Genomic DNA, 17,910 nt, shown 5'->3' on the forward strand with positions numbered 1-17,910 from the left:
AAAAAACAGGGATGCAATCGTGCCAGCCTGGCAAGTCGACTGGAGGTAGGCCCATATCCTTAAGGAAGGCCGGGAGATCCTCTGGAAAGCGCAGGGTGGAAGAACGCCCGTTTTTGGTGGCAATGAGGCAGGCAGGGAATCCCCAACGATAAGTGGCTCCGTCTGTCTTGAGTTGCTCCAACAGGGGCTTCAGAGCACGTCTGCGTTCTAGAGTTTCCTTAGAGAGGTCAGGGAACAGGTTCAGAGAAGCCCCGTCAAAGTCTATGACCTGTGTGCCCCGCAGCTTGGACATGATGGCATTCTTGTCCTCGTAGTAATGGAGGCGGCAGAGGACATCCCTGGGTAAGTCAGTAGACAGGTTGCGGGGTCTGAGGGTTCTGTGGGTACGATCAAAGCGCAATGGGTCAGTAGGAGGCTTACCCAGAACCGAGTTAAAGATGCCCCTCACCGAAGCCTCGAGGTCCTCATCCCTTGTAGCCTCGGGAAGCCAGCGGATGCGGATATTATTCCGCCTATTGCGGTTCTCAAGGTCTTCCATCTTGTATAGAGCAGCTCGATGGGCGATCGCCAGCTGTGTAACATTATCCTGGAGTTCCTTGATGGAGCCTTCCTGGGCATCCTGTCGACGCTCCGTGTCCTCCACTCTGGTGAGAAATGTCCGAACGGACCGCTGCAATGTCCTTCTTGAGGGAGCGTTCAAGGTTACGGAACATACCGCCGATCTCCTGTTTCAGGCCGTGGAGCGGGGAAGACATACCGGAGGCGTCGGGAGAGTGAGGCTCGTCCACCGTGTCGGAGAAGAAGGAAGAGGCAGGTGAGTGCTCCCGCGGCGAGGCGGAGTGCACGGAGGACGCTTTACCCGACTCCGAGGCCGCGGCCCTGCTCCCTCGAGCGTGAGCACTCGAACTTCTACAGGAACTTCTTAATGGACCCGGAGCTGGATTGTTTGGAGGACGAACCCTTCCCGGAGCGTTTGCCCGACATAGATCTGAGGTTTGGGGCTTTAGAAGGCATTGCCAGGGGTTATCTTGCCGAGATGCCCCTGGAGCTCAGATCAAGCACGTCTGCTCACCGCCATGCAGAAGCCACCACATTGTCATCATATGACTGATGTGGCGGTGATCAGGGGCACTGGCTGGTGACAGTATGTTAAAAAAAAAAAGAAGCTTCTTGCTTTTTATAACTTTTTTCCTATACTTTCATCAGAGTAGTTTAGCGTCACCATGGCAACACTATACTACTCTGGGGGAGATCAGGGAATTTATTTGTTTACACTTTGATTACTGTTAAAACAATGATCACTGTAGCAGCAATGTTTTGAACATAAAATGGGTTATATTCATAACAATTGTGATTACTAGTAGTGATCTGTGATTGAATCAACTAATTTCTGGATACAGGGGGCTGTGATTGGCCCAGGTGATAGCTGTGGGCCAATCACAGCATCACTGTATAAAAAGCACAACTGTCTCTACTGCATTCAATTCCCTGCGTGTCCACCCATCTTAATTCTGGAATTTAACATACTAACCACATGGAGAGTGCGTTGTTTTCAGCTGTTCAGCTAATTAATGATGAGCAGTGAAGCACAACTACTACATAGCACTGCAAAGCTTGCAAAAGAGCCAGTGGAAATTCTGGGGAAATATAAATACCCACAGCAAAAAGATTTTCTAAGTCCCGGTTCACACTAGGACGACCTGTGAGGCGACCTGGTCGCCTCACAGGTCGCCGCAGGTCGCCTCCCATAGGGAAGCTGCGGACCCGTTCTAATAGGAGCGACACAAGAAAAAGGGTCCGGAGCTTCTTTGGGGCGACCAGGAGGCGACCCGGGGAGTAGCGTTGCGTGTATGTGAACCGGCACTAAGACGCTAAAATAAATAGATAAAATTTACATTTCCTATAAACAAATCTAAAAAAAAAAATTAAATACTGAAAGTCTCAGTGAATAAAAAAACTTGTTTGTAAAAGTGCTTATTCTTATTCACAAATTCTTATTTGTGTAACTTGATTAACATTCACAGCAATAAATGAGTTAAGACATGTTGTATTATTTAATTATGGATCCAAAAATAATTACACTAATCTGTTAATAGTTCTCCAGTGTTTCATTTTCTAGCTTCTTGTCTTTGATGTAAGAAAACAATTTAATTGGGATTGGACCCTAGGTGTGAAGTCTCCAGGGCTCTCCTGGGTTATTTCATCTATATATATTCATACGCTAATACATTGCACTCAGACACTTAGGGTAATTTCACAAAATGTTATTCATACTCTGAGTTATTTACCTGTTGTTGTAGGTTGTTCTTTTACATGTCTGCATGTCTTGGACTATGGCTGTGAAATTTCTAGTAAGTATACACTATACATTGTGTTACATACAATGCATTATATAGTAAAAGTACCTATTTTTTAAAGGGATTAAATTGGTTAACACAGGTTTTTCAAATCTCTCACGTTGACTTCTCACTTATTGTTTTCCTGGTCAGGAAAGTAGTTTTTCTTGCCATGGAATCTAGAATTGTGAGCCTGCTGGTTATAAAATAGTTTCTATTAGGGATGCATGCGCGGAGTCTTGCTGACCAGTCGTGCCAAGCTAGAGCTCCGCTCCTGAAGCCCTTACTGTAAAAAACCCTGTGCGTAGGGTTCTAATCGCATTGTATGGCCTTGTGTCCTTATGCATTCGTTGCGACTGAATAGTTGTTTTTCTATGCTGAGATCACCATTGACATATTTGTAAATCGCTATCATGTCCCCTCTCAGGCGTCTCTTTTCCAGGGAGAATAACTCAAGCGCTTGTAAACGCTCTTCATAATTAAGGTCCTCCAATCTCCTAATCAGTTTAGTTGCCCTTCTCTGCACTCTCTCCAGCTCCAACACATCCCTTCTGAGGACTGGCGACCAGAACTGGACAGAATACTCCAGATGTGGTCGGACAAGTGTTTTATAAAGTGGAAGGATTATAGTTTATCTCTGGAATACATCTCCTTCCTTATGCGTGCTAATATTCTGCCGGCTTTGGCAGCTGCAGCTTGACATTGCATGCTATTGCTAAGTCTATCTTCTACTAAGACTCCCAGATATTTCTCTATTTTTTATTACCCCAGAGGTTCCCCCCCTTAAGTGTATTAGTGTATTATGCGTTTATGTTTTTAGTCCCCAGGTGCAATACCTTACACTTCTCCACATTAAACCTCATTTGCCATGTAGTTGCATGATTACGCTTTCCCAATCGTTATAGTGAATACCGTTATGCAGTGTATTTACGGCAAGTTCGGCATAGAGTATGAAAGTACACCGATAAGCCAGCGTAGTGTTAGAGTAAATTAGGCCCTGTGTCGGCCTTGTGTCAGGTCACTGGTGTGCTGTTTGCAGAAGTGTTTTTTTTTTTACGCTAGCGTTTTTTTGGGCATTTTTTGGGTTCTTTGGAGGCAGGCAAAACATCTGAACTTGTGTATAGTGGTGTATATACACACATACTTATATGTATATACACACCTAGACATATATAGGTGTGATAGGAGCGTAACTATTTTGGTGTTAATTATTTCATTAGCGCAAGTAGTTTTTTCTGCACCTTTCACACCTATATATGTCTAGGTGTATATATACAGACATGGGTGTGTATATATAACCCCTATACACATGTTCAGATGTCATGTCTGACTCCAAACATGTGCTCAAAAAATCACTAGCAACGCCTGCAGCCAAAAATGCTGGCGGCGGCGAAGCCATATCCCTGCAGCGAAAGTGACACAAGAGAAACTATCTTTTCTCTATAGCGGTCACCCTGCTATGGAAGGGTTTGGTCACCCTGCCATAGCAGTCACTGTCAGTTCACCCTACACTACATTACGGTCATCCTGATATGGAAGGGTTCGGTCACCCTGCCATAGCAGTCAGTTCACCCTACACTACATTACGGTCACCCTGACACTTCACACTTTCCCTACAGAAACTAAATTTTTGAAGCTAACTAAAGTGTAAAGGAGCACTCTAGCTACACTAGATATCCCTTTCCTCACACTAATAAATGCTAAATGACACTATTAAAGTAAAATTAGCAGAACTGCTTCCACTCTCTTCCATGTCCTGTATAACAATGCTAGGAATTTGGCGGGGGCTATCTTATATACTGGGGGGCGTATTCACTAATGATTGGCCTAGGGACCCCCTAGTAACTCCAATCACATTCCTAGCATTCTTCTGCCCCCTCAATTGGCTTTTGCTAATGGTTCTGGTCCAATCACTGGCTTTTAAAGCCCATTTCCTGAACCATTGCATTTTGGTCGGTTCTGGTTGCCGAATTCCGAACTTTTTGGGCAAAAAGTTCTAAATTCGGCCGAACCTCAAACACCCAATGTTCGGGCCGAACCGATGGTCGACCTGAACCGTTCGATCATCCCTAGTTATTTGGAGTAGTTGGGTTGCTATGAATGGTGGTGAATGGTAAGGGTTGGGGATAAGAATGGGTGTATGAGGATTATATGGGCATATGTCGAGATTTTGGGAGGTGGAATTCTCGACATTCCTTATGTTTCTTTTGGAGGAGTGGATATGGTAGCGTAGAGTAGAGTTTTATGCTTTAGTTTAGGTTTGCACCATATTAGGAATGTGTGGTTTGATGAGTGTTAGCATGGTTTTGCTTGTATGTAAAGAACTAAAATGATGAAGGAAGTGGTACTAATTGAAGTTTTGTGGAGAGACGATAATGTATGTGCCGCTTCAGTTCTGATTATAAAAAAAAAAAATTTGTTAAGGATTGTGTTTTTATTTGTGGGGGGATATAGATAGTGTGTATAATGACTGACCCACACCCCACTAAGGCTGTCATTTAATTTGTTTGCTGTGTGTCTTTGCGAGCCTCTGTGGAGCCATATCATTTTCTAGTTACTTCTAAACCTCACATGTTAGACCTACAATTCCTAATGGTTAATGTTATGGTTTAGATGGAAAGGAAGCTTCCTGCTAACCCTAACCAGAAATGTATTTGTATTTTTTTTTGCCATTGCTACCTTTTTGGATTTAGTATTAATTTGGTGTGTTTTGTGTGCACTTAAACTTTAGATGTTATTTTTTAAAAATGATTGTGCTATTTCTTATCAGCCTTATTTTTATTCCTGTTTTATAATGTGAATGTTAAGGTATGCACAATTATGTGTCTTACCCTTGTAGATTGTAAGCTCTTTGGAGTAGAACCCTTCTAACCATATTGTAAAATGCTGTTTCATAATTGCCTTTTTGTTTTTTTAGGCCAAGTACATTAACCACTTTAATACAGGGCACTTTCACCCCCTACCTGCCCAGACCAATTTTCAGCTTTTAGTGCTGTTGCATTTTGAATGACAATTGCGCGGTCATGCAAAACTGTACCTAAACCAAATTTATGTCATTTTCCCACAAATAGAGCTTTCTTTTGGTGGTATTTGATCACCGCAAGAGTTTTTCATTTTTGCTACACAACTTAAAAAAGTTGCTCTGATTACCAGCACAGACCCCCTTGTCAGAAGAGCCGCAGATCGGCTCTCCTATACTTGTGCCTTTCAGGCACGAACTGAGGAAAGCCGATCAACGGCACTTCCTATTTACTATGTGACCAGCTGTGATTGGACACAGCTGGTCACATGGTAAAGAGCCTACGTCATAGGCTCTTTACCGGGATCGGAGATGCGGTGAGTCAGACTGACACACCGCAGCACCGATAGCCGCTCTGCGCATCTCCCGGGGTGCGCAGAGCGCTCTATCCTGCTGAACGTCATATGACAGCCAGTCAGGATAGAGGAACCACTTTGCTGCTGTCAATCTGTTATAGGGCGAGCGACAAATGGTTAATGTACCAAATGTTGATATTACCATTCTGATAAATTGTGGTTTTATTGCATTATGTTTTACTGTTGCAGACTAGAAATAAATGTTTGAGAAGTGGAAACTATTTGCACCTCTTCAAAGTGTTCTGCAATCGAATTGCATACCTACTCATTTTCATTGTCATATGTGCAAGTAATTCTAATCAAGTGCCAATACACAGCGCAAAAAGGTAAGTGATATAACAATACAATACTGACAAATAATCACACCAAGTAATAAATAATCATAAAGTGCAACGTGCAAACCATGTGTAAAAATTGCTAAAAAATAAATATATATATATGCCCCTTGTCAGGGTATCATAATAATATGTGAAAAAGTTCAACGTGATAGTCCAATAAATATATATAAATAGTGCTATCAGCAAGTGTCCAAAGAAATCCAAAAGTGCTTAAGTGCCAGGAGAAAAGTGAAAAATCATGCCAGCAATCCAGTGCAGTGGGATGTGCCAATCCTCCCCCTTTGGATGTTCAACTTACCGGACTCAAATGACCCCTGGGCTGTATAGCTAAGAGGGTCAAAAGGAGCTTGTGTCCCAGTAAGGAACCTGGTGGGAAATCCTTGGAGGTCTGATATCTGTAGTTCTCAATGGATATAATGGCCCGGTATGCAAGGGAAAAACTCACAATAGTGTAACTCCGTAATACACCGCGGCCAGGAAGTTAGACCAGATCCAGTCCTTATCTATTACAAGCCTGATTTTACTCTGCAAAATGTGAGTGTTATTCTATGTGCAATATAAATAAAAGTCATATTACGGAGTTACACTATTGTGAGTTTTTCCCATTGAGAACTACAGATATCAGACCTCCAAGGATTTTCCACCAGGTTCCTTACTGGGACACAAGCTCCTTTTGACCCTCTTAGCTATACAGCCCAGGGGTCATTTGAGTCCGGTAAGTTGAACATCCAAAGGGGGAGGATTGGCACAAACCACTGCACTGGATTGCTGGCATGATTTTGCACTTTTCTCCTGGCACTTAAGCACTTTTGGATTTCTTTGGACACTTGCTGATAGCACTATTTATATATATTTATTGGACTATCAAGTTGAACTTTTTTACATATTATTATGATACCCTGACAAGGGGCATCCCATATATATATATATATATATATATATATATATATATATATTTATTTTTAAGCAATCTTTGCATATGGTTTGCACGTTGCACTTTATGATTATTTATTACTTGGTGTGATTATTTGTCAGTATTGTATTGTTATATCACGTACCTTTTTTGCGCTGTGTATTGGAACTTTATATTGAGAAATTTGGTTTTACCTAATTTTTGAGCAGCAGCATTTGGGTTAAACACATTTATTTATTCATAGTGTGGTACACTTTTATTTACAAATTGTAATCAAGTAGCCACATTGTAATATGGGGATGGGGAATAATTGCAAAGATTTTTAAAAACATTTCCCCCCCCCCAAAAAAACACTGCTACAGTGCTGTATTCATGCATGGCTCACTCACCTTATTAGTTGGCCTAGGTCAGGGATGGCGAACCTTGGCAACACAGATGTTTTTGAATGACATTTCCCATAATGCTCAACTACACTGCAGAGCAGAGGTGGGAGACTTGAGTCACATGACTTGACTTAAGTCAGACTTAAGTCACCAGTTTGAGGACTTGAGACTTGCTTGACTAAAATTAATAAAAGACTCGACTTGACTTTGACTTGGTATTCATGACTTGAGACTTGACTTTGACTTGAGACATATGACTCAAAATGACTTTACTTTTTTAAGTTATTAAATATTTGCATTTTCTCAAGATGTGTTAAAGCAAAATTAATGTGCCTGTTATGTTTCTGACACCACAGTCACTTAACCACTTGCCTAAAGGGCATTTTCACCCCCTTCCTGCCCAGGCCAATTTTCAGCTTTCAGCGCTCTCGTGATTTGAATGACAATTGCGCGGTCATGCTACACTGTACCCATATGAAATTTTTATCATTTTTTTCACACAAATAGAGCTTTCTTTTGGTGGTATTTAATCACCTCTGGGTTTTTTATTTCTTACAGAAAAAAAAAGAAAAAGACAGAAAATTTTGAAAAAAAAACGTTTTTCTTATTTTCTGCGAGTAAATTTTGAAAATAAATACATATTCTGAATCAATATTACAGATCAATGTCAGCTATTATTGTTAAATGTATTGTTTATGTATAGCCATGCATCTGTTATGTGTTTTAGATTTAATATTATCAGACTACAGAGCTCTCTAATTATCAACATTAATTTGTTATTCATCCTAAACTTTCAGGCATGTGTAATCATACTCAGCATATTGGTGTAGTGGTCTATGCTCATGGATAAAGACTGCTAGGTCATGAGTTCTAGTCTCAACCATGCTAACACCCTGCATGTTTATTGGTGTGTGATTATTATTTTGCCACATAGTAATACCTTGGCTACATCACATGAAATTGCAATTGTACATTTGGGAAACAGGAATGCATATGTGCCGGATGCAGTTAGGCTTTCGCCAAGTTTCAGTATTCACAGCTGGCTAAAATTTATGGAGGTGATGGCATACTTGAAATTTGAACCCATGCTTTCAGAATTTATAGATAGGAGCGCTAACTACTAAACCATTGAGCTGAGCACAATTACACTTGGAACATTATGTAGTCCCATGCTTCAATAAACAATTGCATTAATCTCAAAAACTATGTATAGTGCTCAAATGCATGATCAGTGTAGAATTGACACTAATTTGTAATGTAGTGTCGGCTACCGGCAATACAGATAAAAAAATTGTGCAGGGTCCACCCCCCAGTCCATACCACGCCAAAATTTAAAAAAAAACGACGTGGGGTCCCCCCAAAATCCCTACCAGACCCTTATCCAAGCATGCAGCCTGGCAGGCCAGAATACGGGGGCGAGCGCCCCCCCCCTTTTCTGAACCATACCAGGCCTCTTGCCCTCAACATTGGGAGGGTGCTTTGGGGTGCCCTAAGCTGTGGTTGTGAGAGTCTGTGGGTGGGGGGCTTATCAGAATCTGGAATCCCCTTTAACAAGGGGGCCCCAAGATCCCGGCCTCACCCCCTATGTGAATGGGTATCGGGCAGACATGGGAGTAAGTTACGCATGTGCAAGTCACAAGCAACTCTCAAGTCTTAACCTGCAAGTCACAAGCAAGTCCCAAGTTACTGTGGTGAAAAGCAAGCAAGTCAAGTCGAGTACCTGCTAGAAGTCAAGCAAGTCAAGTCAAGTCATTTATTTTGGTCAAGTCACAAATCAAGTCAAAATACTGATCTACCCCAATTTTCACCTTTAAATCAGTTAAAAGTCAGTGGTCAGGAAAGGTTTTGTTTTATTTTCAACATTAACAAAACTGCTTAGTGCTTTTTTCTTGGCATAATAAAGAAACACTTTGAATGCCCAAACAGCTCAAAATCCTTTGTCCGGTCATGTTTCAGCACCACAGTCACTAAAAGCATGTTAAAGTGGAGTTCCGGCCTATTTTGCAACTTTAGTGATTCCAGGAGTGCTCGTTATGCTGATCAACAATTGGGCATTTTCAATTTTTTTCGGGGGTCCCTTACCTTTTTTTTAGGGCATTTTTGATTGTACTTCCTCCTTCTCCCCCCTCTGTGGCCACGGCCACCGACATCACTTCCGCCTTTGCATTGCATCCTGGGAGCTGCTTGTCATCACTCCCAGGAGTCTGGAATCAGGAAAAACTTCCAGAACTCTCCCTGGAATCAGGAAGGACACAGCAGATTACACTGCGGCTTCAGATGCCCACATCCAAGATGGCCACACCCAGACAGCATTTTTAAAAGTAAGATTTTGACTAAAATCCAATACTGTACACCTTGTAAGTATGAGAATAGCGGTTCTGTAAAGGGCGATGGATTAGTATTATAGGGGTATTTTTAGTTAAAAAGGTATTTGAGGCCGGAACTCAGGAAAGACGGCTACAGCGCGGGCTCTAATTTCCGGGAGGCCGTCTTTAAACGGCCTCCCAGTGATAGGCTCCCCGCGCGCTCCCGCGAGCGCGCATCGGGGAAAATCTGTGTCGGCCGTGTCCCTTGGACACAGCCAATCACAGATCGTGGTGAATGGCCAATCACAGCGGCCATTTACCACGTGATTGGAACATCCAATGAGAGATGATCTCAAACGTAAATGTATCTCTCATTGACAGCTCTCCTTCCTCACACAGAGACTGCATGTGAGGAAGAGCAGAGCCGATCAGCGGTTAGGGGACACAGAAAAATGTAATCAGGGCACCGATCACCAGTGCCCTGATTATACAAGAGGTAAATAAAATACAATAAGTGCCCACCATCAGTGCCCACAGTGCCCGCCATCAGTGCCCACAATCAGTGCCCATAGTGCTGCCAGTCAGTGCCCATCAGTGCCTGCTCATCTAGGCACTGATGGGCACTGACTAGCAGCATTATGGGCACTGAGTGTGGGCACTGATGGTGCTGCCCATTAGTGCTCATCAGTCCTGCCCATCAGTGCTCATCAGTGCCACCCATCAGTGTCCATTAGTGCCACCCATCAGTGTCCATCAGTGCCGCCTCTCAGTTCCCATCAGTGCCGCCCGTCAGTGCCACCTCTCAGTGCCCAGCAGTGCCACCTCTCAGTGCTCAGTAGTGCCACCTATCAGTGCTCATCAGTGCCGCCTATCAGTGCTCATCAGTGCCGCCTATCAGTGCCACCTATCAGTGCTCATCAGTGCGGCATATTAGTACCTCCTCATCAGTGCCACCTCATCAGTGCCCATAAGTGCCACCTCATTAGTGCCCATAAGTGCCACCTCATCAGTACCCATCAGTGCAGCCTATCATTGCCCATCAGTGCTGCCTCATCAGCGCACATCAGTGAAGGAGAAAAATAGGAATTTCCGTTTCTGAAAAACGCAACCTCAAATTGGTATACTCTAATCGGAATTCAGTATTGCATCTAGTCGTCATTTTACATTTGCAGGTTCACCTAGTTGAGGTGTTACTCTAGCTGGGAGTATTTAAATGGGAAGTGAGCATTTCTACTCCTTTCTTTTAGTGAATTAGGCTCACAGCCACAGCATCTCACGACACCTCCGTCATGGTACTAGAAGGTGCCAAACTAAGCTTATAAGCATCTCTATTAAGGAAGCACTGGCCCGGGCCCCAGCCAATATGGCGCCAGTTCCATCCTCCTCTGGCAGCACGGCTGGCTCCCAGAAGGTAATCCAACCACAGCCAGACTCCCAGGGTGAGTCAGATGCAGAATGTTTCACCTCTCAGCATTCACAGCATGAAGCAGTAGCTCCACCAACTTTACTTAAACAAATTGAACGTATGCTGCACAAGGTATTAAAACAAACCTCAGATCATATACAGTAACTGACAGCCTTATACGTGAAATCAGAGAGCTGGGGAACCGCACAGCAACATTAGAATTAAGAGTAGATGAAATTAAAAAAACTGAGCAAGATTACATGGCAGAACTCAAAAACCTTACAGAAGAAAACCTAACTCTACAATCCAGACTTTGGGACTATGAGAATAAGGATAGACACTCTAATTTGCGTATCAGAGGCATCCCTGAAACTGTCATAGACCTGCAAGCCACGATGACAGCTCTGTTCCAGGAACTCCGGCTAGCTATTCTGGTGGAACGTTTAGAATTGGACAGAGTACACAGGGCCTTAACACCTAAAAAACCTCACCTGGTGACATCATTGCAAAGTGCCACTACTATTGCACAAAAGAGAAATTCTTAGCTGCAGCTAGAGAAAAAGACACATTATATTTCCAAGGACATAACAAATCTTTACGGATCTCTCCTAGCTGATGATTGCCAAAATGCGGGCCATGAAACCCCAACTCTAAGAACTCCAACGTCTACAGTGGTAACCATTAGCACCTACCAGTGGTAACCATTTTCAGTTTGCTTTACCTATCAAGGCTCCAGGTATATCTGCCGAACACCCAATGAGCTACAAACTACTTTGCAAAGACCTGCAACTAGTGGAACCTCTACCTGCTACAAGAAGCGTGCAATAGAAATCAGCCTCAAGCTCCCCGTGTTAACCAATCTCGTCACCGGGAAAGAACAAGAATCAAAGATCCTTCAAACTAGGCCACTTTGTCTCCCCAGAACAGGAGAACTCAATAGACTGAAAACTAAGTCTACATCCTGGTTCAGCTTAGACACCCTGTTCCGGGGTGTAGTTTAGCTGTGGCTGCTTCTTCCATGCCACGTGACTGACTTTGTCTATACGCAAGTATTCCCATATCTTGGTTTTATTTTGTTACAGGTTTTGTTCAGAGGTTATGGCACACTGTCCCATGTTCTCTTATGTTGATCAAGTAACTTTTATATTCCTGCTTCTGCAACTAACCATCTTGGAAGCAAGAGATTGATTTCTGACCTCCTTTGGCTAAACTTGTTAGAATCTACTGTAATAATTACTCCTCTTAGTGCTGCTGATTGATGGACCCTACACTCTTCACATTAAACTCCACTGAAGAAGTCTATTGGAAGACACAACCCGTTTGGAGTTAGGAGCTAACAGCTGATGCTATCCCGTGACCATTACCTACCAGACGGCGGTGAGCCGGTGGATATATGATTGTGCTTATACAGCTGGCATGGCTTGCAGTGCTGTGTTATGTAAGTGAGTTATTTTTGGATTTTATGATAATAAATTAATTCTGATGGAGAGCACCAAACTGTATGTGTTTTGTTTTATAAGGCTGATTAATATGGGAGCACCACATTAAGGAGAGAGCAGGGTTGTGAAACGCCCAAGGATATCCATTCATTTGTACAGACCTCCACATATCCCCAAAGGGGAACAGCGTATTTTGATTTTCTTATGAAACAGGAGTCAAAGTTGGAGGTGAGCTGTTAGAGAACACAGGTGGTGGATTACATGAGCACCTGTTTGATTAAAGTTGAGCGTTATACACAGAGGTGGCAAGAACACTCATTATAAGGATTTATTTATCTTTATTGGACGTCTTTCATCATTTTGGACATTATTTAGATTTATCTTTTCACTATATATATATTTTTTCTACATTTTGCACAAGTGTTTGGAACATTCACTAGAAAGAGTTTTCTTGAAATTTTAAAATTTTAACCATATTTTTATTTTTTTTGGATATGTATGTTTATATGTTCACTGACATTGTTTTGCGGATTTAGTCACATAACAATTGCACTAATAATTTAAACAGAAGATTGCGCTGTACTAATTTTATATTGATAGTTCCTTTAAACAAACTTTATCACAGCTTTTGGCTAGGCATACTTACAATTACAACCCAAAACACATTCTGCTACTCCGTTTGAGTATGTGTGAGACTTTTTCAATGTTTGGCCTCGTTAGACATTGTATTGTATTTGTAAATCAACAAATTATATCAAAACCAATATACTGGAATGGTCACCTCCTATAAGTGTGGTCACCGAATATAGCTTAGTGTAGTGTCACCTATACAAGTCCCAGTTCCTAAAAGCTAAGCAATCCTAGCCTTGCTGGTACATGACTGCCAACAGAAATGCAATGTTCACTGGCCAGGAAGTGCATGTGGCTAAAAAAAGGAAGCAAAAAATAATTCCTTTGACTCCAAGAGTGCAGTTGTTTACAGGGGATGGCTAGGACTGGTGTCTCTTAGGAACATAGTCAGTCGGATGTACAAATGGCTCAGTTTAGGTGCAGGCAGAGAGACATGGTCAGCATACGAGCAAAGGATCAGTCCAGGCAGCAGACAGAAATGTGGCCAATAAACAGGCAAACCAAACAGGAACACGTATTCTAGTGATTCTGATGGCACTGTGGCTGGTGTGGTGGTAGTTGGAGAACTGTGACTTGCTGCACTTCTTGGGCTCATTCACACGTGAGGTTGGGAGACGGTAAAACCTTGTGGTTGAGCTACAGTTTTACAACCCCTCAACTGCTACCTCCTTTAGCTGCAGAGGCAGTGGCTGGGGGTGCACATCTTCCGTGGCTTTGACGACTTGCTTCACAGCTATAGAAGTTTACTCCCTATACACCTTCTGATCTTGACCCATTTAAGTGACTAGGGTTACTTTTGTGGGGTCCAAGGGGCTAAAGCAAGTGATCAAGAGGCGACACAATGCCTCTACACATCCTGTCAAATGTTCTCTGAAGAGCATTTGGAACATTGATGGCTTTTCAGACAGCATCACACAAGTAAACAAGTCCTTATGGTGAAGCACTAACTGTTGCCGCGGTGATCAGGGACATTGTAACTGGTGTGACCGTGATCATGGACACTGTAACCAGTGTGGTGGTGATCAGGTATACTGTAACTCATGACACTGTACTCTGGTATTTTTTTAACCCTACATTGTGATTGCTTGTACTGTAAAATCAGTTGTTTACCTGTTATGAATGGCTTTAATTCAAGACAGCTTGCTGACTATTGTGATTGTTGGGATTGGCTACAGCAAGTTGTGTTTACATGTTGTCATGTGATCACTGTGATTAGTCACAGCAATCACATGATACCTGGGCCAATCACGGTGGCCCGGTACCGAGTACTGTGTCCACCGGAAGTAGAAGCACATCCCTGAATATCCTCCAGGAACTGGAGAGCACCTGCCAGGTCATTTATGTATATAGGCAAAACAAGAAAGCAAGACAAAGACTTCTATATTTGACTAATTAAAACAAATATGGGATTTTTGTTCAATAAAGTCCCTTTTAACGTCAATTCTTTATTTTTTTTTACAGGGATTCAGCTCTATAAAACAGGATCTCAATAAGACCTCGGTGGAGGAATTTATCTTAATTGCATTCTCTGGCCTAAAGCAGCTCCAGTTATTACTCTTCCTCTTTGTTTTAATAACATACACTATCTGTGTTACAGGAAATATTACCATCATTGTCTTAGTTAGGATTGAACCCTTGCTTCAAACTCCGATGTATTTTTTCATAAGTACATTTGCTGTTCTTGAAATTATGTTTGTGACAGTTACTATACCTAAGCTTCTGGATAATTTGATTTCAGGAAATAAGAGGATATCTTTCACTGAATGTTTTACACAGATGTTTGTTTACGATGGTTTGGGTGCATCAGAATGCTATATGTTATTGGTCATGGCCTTTGATAGGGACTTGGCTATTAACAATCCTTTACACTATTCTGCTATTATGAAAAAGGAAATATATTCTCTATTAGCTGTGGCACCATGGGTAACTGGTTTTGTAGCTTCTTCTGTGGCTACTGGTTTCACGGCCCAATTGGACTTCTGCGGACCAAATCAGATAAATCATTTCACCTGTGATTTGGCACCACTTCAGATGTTGTCTTGCTCTGATCCTTCCATGAGCAAATTAGCCACAATGTTAACAGCCACTTTTGCAATTATTTTAGCTGTCATCATTATCATAGGTTTATATAGTCACATTATTACCACCATCTTAAAAATCAAGGGAGCTGAAGGGAAACAAAAAGCCTTCTCTACCTGTTCCTCTCACCTTATTGTGACCAGTCTTTATTTTGGAACAGGATTAATGGTGTACGTCATACCTACTGGAGGGCAAAATGACAAATATCTTGCTCTTATATACTCACTTCTTACTCCACTATTAAACCCCTTCATTTATACTTTGAGGAACAGTGATGTGAAAACAGCAGTAAAAAAGAATTATCAAACATATTTATGCTGTAGCCCATAAGCAAAACTCATCAGGAACAATGATGTGAAAACAGATATAAAAACTGAATATCCACTTACCGACCGCCTAACTGGCAAAATACATTTGTTTGACGTTAAATACCAGAGTTATGGTTGTAGCTAGATGCCATAACCCTGGTATTTTCTTTTCCCTCAGGCGCCAGACTTTTAGATAAAAGTGATCCCCGCAGCAGTTTTGACGTAAAATCACTTTTAGAAACTGTGGGAGGAGTGCCTCCTCAATGCTTTCAAGTGGTTTCCAGGCTAATGTTACCGATTGGTGAGCCCAGGAACCCATCTGCTGCCGGTAGAATAGAGATAAGCGGTGGCAAGATGGCCGCTGCTCAACCTTATGCCTTTGGAGGACTGGTGCAAAAACATGACATCACTTGCAGTTCTCAGGCCATGTAAACATGGCTTTTTTTTTTTCTTAAAGCAAAATTTTAAAAATGTATGAAATTGATACCATTTCTTATTGACCCCAGATATCTCCATAAAGAGCACATTTTATGCTGAATTGCTATTGCAAGGGATGTTTACATTTCTTGCTATAGCAATAAAAGTGATTAAAAAAAGAAAAATGAAAGGAAAAAGTGTAAAAATAAGAAAAAGTGGAATAAAATAAATAATAAGAAAAAAATACATTTAGAGTGCCCCCATAACTACGTGCTCGTGCGCAGTGGTAAACACATATGTAAATGGCATTCAAACCACAAAGGTATTGCTACGAATGTCAGAGGTAGAGCAATAATTCTAGCACTAGACCTCCTCTATATCTCTAAACTTGTAACCAGTAGAAATTATTAAAGCCCCGCCTATGGAGATATTGAAGTGCCATAGTTCGGCATCATTCACAATTTTAAAGCATGACATGTTAGCTATCCATTTACTTGGCATAGCATTAACTTTCATAATATGCAAAAAACATTGGAGTATATATTATGTGGGTTTTTTTATTTTTTATTTATTGAAGTGTATTTTCTCTCAAGAAATTGCATTTAAAAAAACGCTGCTTAAAAACCATGTGACAAAAAATTGCAACGACCGCCATTTTATTCTCTATGATCTCTGCTAAAAAATGTTTAGGGGTTCTAAGTATTTTTTTTTTTAGCAAAAAATACTGATTTAAACTGGTAAACAACAAGTGTCAGAAAAAGGCCTGGTCAGCACATGGTTATGGAAGTAAATAAATATATATTTGGTAGATAACCATTAGGATTCCTTGTAATTGTTGTAGACCATTCTCAGGGTTTGATCAGGGTTTTGATCTATACGCTAGTAGACTGCCATTCAAGCTTTTTTTTTTTTCTTTTACAAACGTTTGTTCAGTTTTCCAATCATTAGTGGGGAGAGGGAGTGGAAATGGAAAATTTGTCTAGAACAAATTGCTAACACTGTATGTGGTTTTCATTTGGCAAAGTCCATTTGTTTTAAAATCGAAAATGAACCACCTCCCACCTGGCTAATGTACTGTATACAGTAAAAAAGGCCAGGAGGATGCTGTACAGGCGGTGTGATATCAAAGTAAACAGGCAGCCTGTGAAGTCTCTCCTCTCAAAGAGATCAGCACTGTACTACAGATTGAAAAAGTAGAAAAGGAAGTTTATATCTGTTTGAGCTTATTGATTTCACACCACCCATGGTGACAGCATGGAGCACCTGAAAGCCATCCATTTTCTGAGAAGGTAGAGGACACTTAAAATGCCTTATCGGGAGTGTTGTCATCTGTGCTTGCCCAGAGAAACCAATCAAACTCCAGCTTTCAATATGTACAGTGCAGGTGGCTCAGTGAAAGCTGAAATTTAAAATAGAATTAAACTTTTATTTAAAAAAAAAAGGAATCCTGATAGCACCTCTTGGATCATTGATATACTGAAGTCATTTAGAACTAATTTGCCACCTAGTTGGTTGTCAGAACCTGGGCTTGAATCTTGAATGTGTCTGGCATTGATTCTTCTCGCTGAGCTATCTGGGATGCTGGACAGTCCCCTGCCTGGTCTATTGGATAATCCTGCCTGATCTAATGGAAACCCTGCCTCATGTCTGGCTTGCTACTGAACCTTGCTCGTCCCATGAACTTCCTATAAAAGCCTTGCCTCTGCTGTCCCTCTTGCCAGATTTTTGTGGTCTGATCCTGCATACTACTTGAGATACTTCTATTGCTGTTTGGAAAATGACTTTGGCTTGTGACCCAGTCTACGAAACTCTCCTTCTGCATCGACCTTGGTTTGTGACAACGACTATGAAACTCTCCTCCTGCATTGACCTTGGCTTGTGACCCCGACTATGAAACTCTCTCCAGCACCGAACTTGACTTTTGACCCCAATACAGATTTTTGGTCTAGTAATGGACAGCCCCCTGCCTGGTCTATTGGAC

At 41.7% G+C, this 17,910-nt stretch overlaps 1 protein-coding gene across 1 annotated transcript; it reads left to right on the plus strand.

The window, feature by feature from the left end:
- Nucleotides 1-556: 556 nt before the first annotated feature.
- LOC309569811 (olfactory receptor 6C4-like) lies at nt 557-15,534 on the plus strand (the record flags this gene model as incomplete). Its single annotated transcript, XM_082275814.1, has 5 exons — nt 557-647; nt 735-814; nt 5,901-6,037; nt 11,247-11,514; nt 14,587-15,534. 5 exons carry the CDS (start codon nt 557-559, stop codon nt 15,532-15,534), a joined length of 1,524 nt encoding a protein of 507 aa, XP_082131940.1.
- Nucleotides 15,535-17,910: the final 2,376 nt, after the last annotated feature.

This window comes from Pelophylax lessonae (genome assembly GCF_965119305.1).
Source record: "Pelophylax lessonae genome assembly, chromosome: 13".
NCBI lineage: Eukaryota > Metazoa > Chordata > Amphibia > Anura > Ranidae > Pelophylax > Pelophylax lessonae.